We start from the raw sequence: 12,396 nt of genomic DNA on the forward strand, positions 1-12,396 counted from the left end.
TCTTTAGATCATACTTTTTTGGTCATGTTACACATATCCTCTCACCTTTTGAAGCCATCAGTAAAGGTGAGTCTAATGAAGTGGGGATTTTAGTAATTGGACTGGATCATAGAAATCAGTCATCGGTTTTGGTGGGCGGTTGTGTCATCTATTTTATGAATTTAATCTCATGCCCTTTAGAATCTCAGCAGTTTTAATTGTGGAATTTTATTTGAATAATATGAAATCAACTGTCTTTACACAAGGTGTCCAATTAAAAGATGATATGGGGAATAGAGAGGGACTTTCAGATTTTGGTAATAGCAATACAAGTGCATTGTAGCATTTTGTCTATGCTGTGTATTGATGAATTTTTTTCATGTAGTTACCCTTTACTTAGGTGGAGCTAGACACTTATACCTTTTTATATCTCAGGTGATTACGGTTCCTCAGCAGCAATCATTGAAAGTGACATCTTTTGGAATAGAACACAGATCCGCATTCAAGGAAATATCGAATCAGTCCAGTGAAGAAGCTCTGGCCTTTAGTGAAACTGCAAAGTCTCAGTTAGTAGAAGTGGAACCTGCCGTGCACAATCCTCAGACTTCAGTCTCTTCTCAGAAGTTACAAACTCTTCATGAAACCTTTAAAGAAGATAAAGGGATTTCCAAACAATTAGACAACTTCCTGTCTTTCAGCACAGCTTGTGAGACTGATGTATCTTCAGTGACCCCAGAAAAAGAATTAGAAGAAACTTCAGCCACGGGAAGTAGCATGCAATCTGGATCTGAACTGTTGCTTAAACAGAGAGAGATACTGCCTGCTGAGAAACAGCCTAGTTCTGCTAGTGAATTTTCAGCCACTCTTGCTGATAATGGGAAGACAGTGGCAAAAACTGGTCCAGAAAGTGATCAGGGCTTACCCCTTCATGAAGAACAAGCCTATGCTCAAACGCAGAGTTCACTCTTCTATTCTCCATCTTCCCCAATGAGCAGTGATGATGAGTCAGAAATAGAGGATGAAGACTTGAAAGTGGAACTTCAAAGATTACGAGAAAAGTAAGGACTCTGTTCTGTCACAAATCCGATTGTCTTGGGTTTTATAGAGCTTAAAATCTGATTTGTGGCTAATTTAGTATTGGTGACATTTTAATGATTGTAATCTTTTTATGATTAAAAACTACAAAGAATGATAATGTAAGACCTTTATGAATGTTAAAATGCTTGCATACAAAATATTTTCATAGTTTGGAGACTAATTTTAATTAGCTGTTTATTCTTTTTGCTTACTTTCTAAATCCTTATCCATCAGGACTATTGGATTAAGATTTTATAATTATTCTTGTATAATTACATATTTGGTAAGTAAGGTCAAGTTTGTTATTTGGTAAATGAGGTTATCAACCTTCACTAATGATATTGTGATAATGTTTTGTCAATGTTTTGCATTTAGAGTTATAAACTAGGTTATATATTTTCAAAAATTAATATAAAGTTGCCATATTCTTACTCTGTTCACATGTTTCAAAATTCAAAAGGTTTAATCAGTTGGGTCTCCCTCCTACCACTGTACCCAAACTACCCAATTTTTCTCCTTAGAGGAAACAAATATTACCTGTTTCTGGTATATCTAGAGTTTGTCTATGGATGCACAAACAAATGTATACATATTTTGTTCTTCATTTTCCCCAAAAGAGTAAATTATAATACAAACTATTTTATCTTGCTTTTTCACCATTTCACTGTGTTTTAGAACTATTTCTGCATTATTAAATTTTTTCAGTTCCATAGTAACCCACTATATTACATTCTCAAATTAATTACTTGCCTCTTATTGATGGCTTGATGCCATTACTTTGAAAAATTGAAAACAATTTGGGTGATGGGCAGTACTGGGATTGAACCCATAGCTCTGTATCATTGAGCTCTATCCCCAGTACTTTTATTTTTTATTTTGAGACAGGGTCTTGATAAGTTGCCCAGGTTAGCCTCAAATTTGGGATCCTCCTGCCTCAGCTTCCTGAGTTGCTAGGATTATAGGCCTACACTAGCATACCCCGTTAACAAGCAATCTTTAGTGTATCTTTTGCTTTAGTGAATTTCTATTCTGTTATGGGACATAAAACTTGAAAGCAGAGAGAATCAGAGAGGAGAGAAAAATCAAGGTATTGAAAAAACTTAGATTTTAGCCAGATTCTTACATATTTGATTAATGGTTCAATTGAGTACTGTGTTTTAGTGCTTTCAGAACTAAAGCTGGTTACAATCCTTGGAATTTTCCCAGTTTTTAAGCCCTTGCCCAAAAGAAAAAAAAAACCCAAACCTCAAATTCCACATGTCAATGAGATAATTATAATACCATTTTCTGTTCAACTAATTTCTGTGGTTGTGTTGTGTTTTGTTTTTGACTGGAGCCTAGAAGGAATTTGAGAATGTTTTAAACATTCATCAATGGAAGATTGTTGTTCTATTTTTAAACTATATATACAGAGATATACAGAGCCAGGCTCAGTGGTGCATACCTATAATGCTGGTGACTTGGTAGTTTCAGGCAGCAGGATGATAAGACCAGCATGAACAACTTAGTGAAACCCTATCTCAAAATAAAAGGCTAAGGATGTAGCTCAGTCGTAGAGTACTTGCCTAGGATGTATGAAGCCTTACATTTACTCCCTACTACCACACGCACACAAAATATACTTACATAGGTTTGACTTTACTACACATTATGTATATATCAACTTTACTATACAATAAGTATTATGCAGTACATGTACACCTATACTTTTAGAATAAAATAGTTCTTTTTAAAGTGGTTTAATACTTGTGATATCAGTACTGTATTGCTGGGAGTTTTTTGTTTTGTTTAAGTATTTTTTTAATTGTAGGTGGACACAATACCTTTATTTAATTTATTTATTTTTATGTGGTGCTTACATGTACTGGGTAAGCACTCTACCACACCTCAGCCCCTTATGAGTACATTAGTTTAGTATGAGACATGGGTTCTCCTAACCTTATAGAACCCAAGACCTGGAAGGGACCTTAAGACATAATATATTTTCTACTTTTTCTTCAATATGCTTTTGGCATTACATTTGTTCACAAATATTTTAGACCCCAGGATGTTGTCTCCAAGGTATATTATCCTCTAGGCCCACAATGGTAAGCTTAGTTTTTAGATTGAAATTATTTTAAATAAACTATCGTTATGGGTTTTATGCATTAACAGTGATAAATGGAAACATTTTCAAACAACAGTTAAAAAAAACAGTTTTCCATTTCTCATGTCACAGTCTCATTTCTCAAAGACAACTACTGTGAATTATTTAGTATATCTTTTGGTTCTTTTTCTGTGGATTTACAGATATAGGTTTTGTTTTTTACAGAAGTGGGATCATAACATACACATTATTTCACAATTTTTGAATTAACATTGTTGCCTGTAGATATTCATATCTGCATCATATCTAATTATTTTTAAAAAGTTGTTGTATCCTATTATAATACATGGGTATAATATATGGGTATATATTTTTTAATCCCTCCTTTGCACTATTTCAGTGTTATCTGAAGTCTGTTTTGTTTTGTTTTGTTTTGTTTTAGTTATCGGTGGACACAACCTCTTTGTTTGTATGTGGTGCTGAGGATCGAACCCGGGCCGCACGCATGCCAGGCGAGCGCGCTACCGCTTGAGCCACATCCCCAGCCCCTGTTTTGTTTTTTAATAATTTAAAAAACTGGGCTACATCTCTAGTCCTTTTTTATTTTTTTTTTTTTTGAGACAGGGTCTCACTAAGTTGCTAAGGCTGGCCTTGAACTTGAATCTTCCTGCCTCAGTCTCCCAAAGTGCTTCTGATGAACAATATGCATCACTGAGTCTGCCTTAAGTTCTACTTATATAAGCAATGCTGAAATAAATATATTTTGTATTTTTTACATAGCTATACAATTATTTTTATGATAGATATGTAGGCAGTCCTTGGTGTCCCTTGGCTTGCAGCCAGGCCAGGCCACTGTCCCTCCATCAGCACATGGCCTTTCCTGTGGGTCTCTATCCTCACATCACCATCTTATGAGGACACTGGCCATTGGCTTAGGGCCCACTCACCCTAACCCAGTAGATCTCATCTCAGCTACACACATCTATTTCCAAATAAGGTGCATCCCAAGGTTCTGTAGAACATGAATTTGGGGGAAACAGCAGTGAAGACCCCAAGGTGCAACTGAACAGGTCAGAGCCATGTACATCCCACATTAGCAACTCCACAGTCCCTCACCTGCTCCAGGTGACATTGGGGCCCTGGACTCTCCCTCAGAAGCTCCTGAAATTTACTCCACCACTGCTTCATGATGCCACTGAGGAGTTTCAACTGGGAAGCCAGCAGAGCTACTGGTCCTTACAGGCCAGAATGCCCTCATTGTAGTGAGGTGGCACCCCTGAAAGTGGCCCTCATTCCAGGTAGCATTGGTAGGGATCTAGCAAATGCCCCCACAGGCTACATTCATCACCCATTGCCTCCCTTCAATCAAACTCGGTCCACGGCTGCTGTTCATCTGAATGGCACAACCCTGAGCACTTCTATGACTCCCAGCTCTTGGAGGCCAAGCCACAGACAGTACCTGGAATGGGCTTCAAGCAGAGGGAAAATGTTCCAGGAGGAGGAGCTCTGTGAAGGCAGGATACAGGAGAGTGTGGGGTACATAGGAAGCCCTAAGGAGCAGTGAGGATGGAGGCAGGCGAGACAAGAGTGGGGTGCAGGGACACCACGTGGAAAGACACTAAATCAGGACTGCAAACACATCACCTCCCATTGGCCAGGCAGGCCTGTGGACAAGGCTTTAGGTCACACCTGCTTCTTCCTTGTTTAAAAACAAAACACAGCTAATAAACTATTTTCATATTTAGCATAAATGTCATTATAAGCTAAAAATGTAATTGCTAAATTAAAAAGTTATAAATTTTAAAGTGATAGTGTTAAAACTGTGTTCCAATATAGCTATACCATTTTGTACTCAAAAAAAATATCTGAAAGTATCTGTTTACCCACATCTTAACAACTGTAGACTGGATATTACGAATTTTTAAACTCATATTCAGATGAATTAACAATATTTTATTAGCTGGGTGTGGTGTCATGTGCCTATAATCCCAGGCCTTTGTGAGGCTGAGGCTGAAGGATTATAATTTCAAAGCCATTCTGGGCTTTATAGACCCTGCCTCCCAAACTATGTATGTTTTTTCCCCCAGTTATATTTTGTGCCCTTGATTAATAGCAAGTTTGAACATAATCTCATACTTATTGTTATTTGTATTTCCTCTTCATTGGAATCACCTTTTCATATTCTTTGCCCATTTTTCTATCAATTTTTTTTTCTTACTGATGTTTAGGATCTATTTATAAATTCTGAATATTAACTCTTCTTTTAACATTATAAATATTTTCTTCCTATTTATACTTTCAGCATTTAATAATGAAAAGGTTGATGTTATCAAACTGTTAACATTTAAATTTTGTTTTATCTATATTGAAATTTTAGACATTTGTTCTTGTCAATTTGTTCATCTTTTTCTTTAGGACTAATTAGTTTAAGGTTATGCTTCAGAAAGCAGTTCCCATTCTAAAATAGTGAAAATACTCTATATTTTGCCATTCTTAATCTAAAATTTTGTTAACCTTTACTTTTATTAGTATAAAATCATTAAATTACTTTCTGCATGGTTTGCATTCAGACACATTCAGGAGGTGGTAAATCTTCAAACCCAGCAGAATAAAGAGCTTCAGGAGCTCTATGAACGTCTTCGGTCAATTAAAGATAACAAAGCACAATCTTCAGAGATTCCTTTGCCACCTGCATCACCACGTCGACCAAGATCTTTCAAAAGTAAACTTCGAAGCCGCCCCCAATCCTTGACACACGCAGACAATTCCTTGGTTGCAACAGGTAAATCAATCATGAAAGTAAATGTTTAAAAAAACCTGGTCAAAAGTTAAGCAAAAATAGGAAGGAATGAAATTTTAGTTTGGTTTTTATTAAGATAAAATTATTTAAATAAGTGCAAATTATTCCAAAATTCTTTACTCTATTTTTTATGTTAAATGTTCTTTTGTGTAGGAATGATGAGGATAATTGACAGATGTTGAGAACTGCTGAGTTTGTTTCATGTTTTCATTCAGAAAACAAACAGCTAGAAACCCAATATTGTTTTCCAGAATTTTCCTTGAAATGTTATCAGTCAATGAGAAACACTGGTCTTGCATTTAGAGTTTCTTGGTGAGTTCATTGATCACAAAGATAACCTTTAAAATAGTCTCATACTTTATCTGAAGTAAGAGATCTTTATTATTCATAAGAATATTAGTAAAATACATATATTCAGTTTGGAAAAAAGAGGGTCACTGACAACTATTAAAGAAGTACTAATCAGATCAGGCTTCTTGGGTACATGTACCAAGTCAAAGTTGAGCTTGAAGAGTATATTGTAAAGACATAGACATGTGCAAAATCTCAATAGAATTTGCAGTGGGAAGAATAATGGTCATTTAGAGATGTCCATATTCAGAGACCTAAAACATATGACTGGATTTGATTATATAACAAAGGAAAATTAAGAATGAAAGTTGTTAATCAGGTGACTTTAAGATAGGGAGATCATTGTGCATCCAGTGTAAGAACAGAGTCCTTAAAAAAAGGAAGAGGGAGGGCTGGGGATGTGGCTCAGTGGGAGAGTACTTTCCTAGCATGCATGAGACCTTGGTTCCATTCCCAGCACTGAACAACAATAACAAAGTGGAAAAGGAGACAGAAAAGGAGACCAGAGAAAATATATGATAAGGGAAGCAGTATTAGAGAGATGTAACACTGCTGTCTTTAAAGACGAAGGAAGAAGGCCACAAACCAAGAAATACAGGCAGGTTTTTTTTTTTTGGTGTTTTTTTGTTTTTTTTTTTTTTTTGTACCTAGTATTGAACTCAGGGGCAGTTGGCCCATGAGCCACATCCCCAGCCCTATTTTGTATTTTATTTACAGACAGGGTCTCACTGAGTTGCTTAGTGTCTCGCTAAATTGCTGAAGCTGGCTTTGAACTCATGATCCTACTGCCTCAGCCTCCCAAGCTGCTGGGATTACAGGCATGCACCATCATGCCCAGACCAGGCAGCTTTTAGAAGCTAGAAAATCTAGGAAACAGATTTCTCCTGCTGCCTCCCAAAAGAGTGCAGCCCTGCCATCACCCACATTTTATGACCTGAGACCCATGTTAGACTTTTTTTAAATATTTATTTTTTAGTTATAGGTGAACACAATATCTTTATTTTTTTTTATGTGGTGCTGAGGATCAAACCTAGTGCCTCATGCATGCTAGGCAAGTGCTCTACCTCTTAGCCACAACCCCAGCCCCCATGCTAGACTTTTAATGTATAGAACTTTAAGATAATAAATTTATGTTGTTTTAAGCCACTAAATTTTTGGTAATTAGTTATAGCAACAACAAACAGCTAATACAGAATTCAAGAATGGGAACTAGACTTCTTTTTTTCTTTGGTTCTGGGGATTGAATCCAGAGCATTATGCTTGCTAGGCAAGTACTCTACCACTGATCTATACTTCCAGCCCTGGAACTGTTTTTGTATTGTCCTCATAAAGGTAGACTTAGATTGAAAGTAGCTTTGGGGATTTAATAGCAGATGTATGATGACCTTCAGTCTGATGCTATTCCATTAATAGCTCTACTTCATTTTATTCTTTTTTGTCCCCAGATGGCTGGCTGGCTGGCTGGCTATCCTTCTGTCTGTCTGTATTTCTTTCTTTCTCTCTCATCACTTTCTTTCTGACTTTTTATATTTCTCTTTCCTTGCTTCCTTCTTTCCTTCCTTCCTCCCTCCCTCCCTCCATATGTTGGCCAGGCTTTTGCTTTTTCCCTTGCCTCCTCTCCCACCACTACCCTCCCCTCTCCTCCTCTCTCTTCCTTTCCCTTCTCGTTTTCCTCTCTCCCTTTCCCTCCACCCACCTCCATTTCTTTTTGCAGTGCTGGAGATTGAACCCAGGACCTATGCATGCTAGTTAAGTGCTCTACCACTGAGTCACACCCCCAACCCACCCACATGACTTATTTTTAATCTGTTTTCTGATTCACCAAAACTTTGGCTTTAAGATGGCTTTGGATTATTATTGTGTTGATCACTGAAGTAGATTATAAAGCTTGGTGTAGTGGCCCTTGCCATCTACTTAAGAGGCTGAGGCAGGAAGAGTTTAAGGCCACCCTGAGCTATAGAGTAAGACCCCGTCTAAAAAAGGAGGAAATGAAAGGAGAGGCAAGGGGAAAGAGGGTTTTTGTTGTCTCCAACCATTATTAAATTTCTCCTTTCAGTTCTGTTCATTTTTGCTTCATATATTTTGAAATTCAGTTGTTATATCCATATATTTATAATTGTTGTCTTCCTGATATTTGCAAATATTTCTGATATTAATATAGCAAATACAGCTCTCTATTTTTACAGCTATATCTTTGGGGTTGGAAGTATCAGGGATTGAACTCAGGGATCTCAACCACTGAGCCACATCCCCAACCCTATTTTGTACTTTATTCAGAGACAGGGTCTCACTGAGTTGCTTAGGGCCTCATCAATGCTGTTCATGAGGCTGGCTTTGAACTCATTATCCTCCTGCCTCAGCCTCCCAAGCCACTGAAATTAAAGGTTTGTGCTAGGCTTTTCTTTTTTACTGCTATATCTTTTTATCCATTCTTTTATGTATTTATGTTTTTTAATCCAAATAGTGTTTATTATGGTTATCCTATCCTGTTTTTTTAATCAAGTCTGTGACAATCTGTCTTTTGATTTGGGTATTGAAACCATTTCCATGTAATGTAATTATAAATAAGATAGGATTTATGCCTGCTATTTTACTGTTTGTTTTGCATATGTGCTAAGCTTTTTTTGTTACCTTCTTCCTTACTTGTTGCCTCCTTTTGTGTTAAGCAGATATTTTGTAGTTTAACTTTAAAATTCCTTTGTTCCTTTTATTTTTTTACCAATTTTCTTTTGATATGGGATTATAATTAGGTTCTTAACTTAAAGCAATCTAGTTCTGATTCAAACCAACAATTTTAATGGATTACAAAACTTTTCTCTGCAAGTATGTTCCCTCCCAACTTCTCTATACTTTTATTGTTATACACATTATCTATTTATACATTTTATAAGCCTATCAACATTTTTATAATTATTGCATGTGCAGTCATCATTGAAATCAGATGGGAGAAGAAAAAAGTCATAAACACAAAATAAATTTATGCCGAATTTTATATTTACCTATATATTTCCTTTCAACGGTGTACTTTGTTTCTTAATGTGGACTTTTATTTCATACTAAAGAACATCCTTCAGTATTGTAAGTTAGATTAGCTGCAATAAATTTCAATGTTTTTTCATGATATATACTTTCATTTTTATTCATTTTTTTAATTTGTGGAATTTATTTTGAAAACAATGAGATAGAAAACTATCTTTTCAATGAAGGCTGTACAAAGGGCCTAGTATAAACACAACTTGTAATAATTTTTCTTTCCACAAAACATAAGATATAGAAAAAATGTGTTTGTGTTTTGTTTGGTGGCTAGGGAATTAGAATAAAATTTTGGTGATTATTTTAAATTCAAGCTCTATGACCACATTACAGCTTCTAGCTCACAGAAATATGTTACTCTTCATACCTCTTCTTCTAGACAGTGTGAAATTCTTTAATGATGTAAATAGAATGCTAAAATAGCTAGCTATTTGAAACTCTTCTAAATGAAAAGATATATCACTTTCTGCCATGGAAGTGATAGAAAAGCAAACCAAAAGTACAAAATTGAATGAAATAAAATATTTTTCTTAATAATTGTCAGTTGATATACTTTTGTTTTATGCTCTAAGACACTTGAAAATACAAAAAAGCAAAATCACTTTTGTAAAAGACATCAAACTATTTGGACTTGGTTTTCAGAATTCTAGAAAATAATATAAAATAGTGTAGACTCCATTCCATTCTTTTTTTGCCCGTACATGGGCTTGAATTCAGGGCCTTGTGCAAGGTAGGCCAATACTCAACAACTGAGTTACATTCCCAGCCCCCGCTTTTAAATTTTTATTAATTAATTTATTTATTTATTTTAGTAGTACTAAGAATTGAACCCATGTGCACACTACCATTGAGATATAAGCTTAGCCCTTTTTAATTTTAATTTTGAAACATGCTTTCACAAAATTGCCAAAGCTGCCTCAGCCTCCCAAGTAGCTGGGATTATGACATACACTACCATACCCTTCCTCTACTGCATTCTTATTAAAAATAGAAATCAAAATAATGGAATATTCAGAGGAAAGGCCTATTCTAAAAACAATAAATTCAGTTGAAATTTGGATGTTTTGAATATATGTTTATTGTAGATGGACACAATACCTTTATTTATTTATTTATTTATTTATTTATTTATTTATTTATAGTTGTGGATGGACAATACTTTTATTTGTTTATTTATTTTTATGTGACAAGCACTATACCACTGAACCACAACCTCAGCCCTTATTTTACTTATTTTTATGTGGTGTCGAGGATTGAACTCAATGTCTCACACATGTGAGACAAGCACTGAGCCACAAACCCAGCCGAGATTTTTGTATCTAATTTGTATGCCAGTCATCGAGAAAAACTAGTTATCAGAATGAGCACAGAAAATATACAGTTCATTCAGCATGTTTCCAAGAATTATCTATCTTCCCCTTTTCACATTTTTTTTCACAACAAAATTTTTGGTTTTGGTATTTCACGTTATTACTGAACACAAGTCAATTTACTCATTGCTCTAAAGGGGGCTCAGTGAATCCAGGACAAGTTGCTGGGGTAAAGAAGATGATTTATTTGGAATGCCAATGCAGTGAGAAATTGATAGGCTAGTCCCTGGGCAGGGGATCTTATCTCAGCATAAGTTTTAAGATCTTTTTATCCTTAACAAGGTGAAAAGCAGGATTCCCAGGTTAGGAAATGATTTGTGAATAGAGATTTCTATGCCCTTCCAGAGATCTAGAATAGGACATCGTGAAACCAGGTTCTCTCCAGAGGTCTAGAACAGGATGTTGTGAAACTGGTGGTAGGTATTCATGTAATTACAAGGTACTGATTCTCCTTTATATCTTGAAAATATCTGAAGTCGTCTTATCTTGCTGTCTTCAACCTTGAAGGTGGAAGAAAAAGATTAGGTAAGTTTTGGGCAAATTAATCTCATACTGCCAGTCCCTGACAAACATTCCTTAAATGACTAACGTGTCTATCTGCAGAGTTGAGCAAAAATATGATCCAGAGGTCAAGGTAGGAAAGGAGACAGATACAATATGAAGATAAAATGCCAAGCTCTTTCACCATCTTTTAGTCAACCATTGGGCAGTTTAGCAGGTCTTCATGAATAGTCAGTGCTTCTATTAATCTCCAGGATATATAAAAAACTCAAAAACTTAACACCAAAAAAACCAAATAACCCAGTCGATAAATGGACAAAGGAACTGAACAGACACTTCACAGAAGAAGAAATATAATCACTCAAAAAATATATGGAAATGTTCGACATCTCTAACAAATAGAGAAATGCAAATTAAAAACTGAGGGCTGGGGCTGTACCTCAGTGCCAGAGCATTTGCCTAGAATGTGTGAGGCACTGGGTTTGATCCTCAGCACCACATAAAATAAATAAATAAAATAAAGACATTGTGACCATCTGTACAACTACAAAAAAATTTTAAAAAAGAAACTACACTGAGATTTCATCTCACCCCAGTGAGAATGGCATTATCAAGAATACATAACAATAAATGTTGGCAAGGATGTGGGTTTGAAAAGGGTATACTCATATATTGCTGGTGGAACTGCAAATTGGTGAAACCACTCTGGAAAGCAGTATGGAGATTCCTCAGAAAACTTGGAATGGAACCACCATTTAACCCAGCTGTAACACTCCTTGGTATATACCCAAAGCACTTAAAATCAGCATACTATATTGACGTAGCCACATCAATATTTATAGTACCTCAATACACAATAGCTAAGCTATGGAACCAACCTAGGTGCCTATCAACAGATGAATGTATAAAGAAAATGTGGTATATGTACACAATGGAATACTACTCAGCCATAACAAAGAATGAAATTATGACATTTGCTGGTAAATGATGGAACTGGAGAATATCATGCCAAGTGAAGTAAGCCAATCCCAAAGAACCAAAGGCTGAATGTTCTCTCTGATATGCAGATGCTAAGATACTAAAAGAGTACTTTGGATAAGACAAATGGGAATGAGGGGAGGGAAGGAAGGAGGGATTGGAATAGGAAAGACAGTAGAATGAGTCAGACATAACTTTCCTATGTTCATGTATGAATAAAC

At 35.8% G+C, this 12,396-nt stretch overlaps 1 protein-coding gene across 3 annotated transcripts in view; it reads left to right on the top strand.

Annotated features, from left to right (window-relative positions):
* Wnk3 (WNK lysine deficient protein kinase 3) overlaps positions 1 to 12,396 on the top strand; it is a 140,781-nt gene that overhangs the window by 104,638 nt on the left and 23,747 nt on the right. For all 3 annotated transcript variants that reach the window (XM_026407408.1, XM_026407407.1, XM_026407409.1), the window contains exons 19-20: positions 415 to 1,037; positions 5,713 to 5,924. In XM_026407408.1, the coding sequence (XP_026263193.1) occupies positions 415 to 1,037; positions 5,713 to 5,924 (835 nt within the window). The remainder of the gene's footprint in view (positions 1 to 414; positions 1,038 to 5,712; positions 5,925 to 12,396) is intronic.

Source organism: Urocitellus parryii, chromosome X, assembly GCF_045843805.1.
Source record: "Urocitellus parryii isolate mUroPar1 chromosome X, mUroPar1.hap1, whole genome shotgun sequence".
NCBI lineage: Eukaryota > Metazoa > Chordata > Mammalia > Rodentia > Sciuridae > Urocitellus > Urocitellus parryii.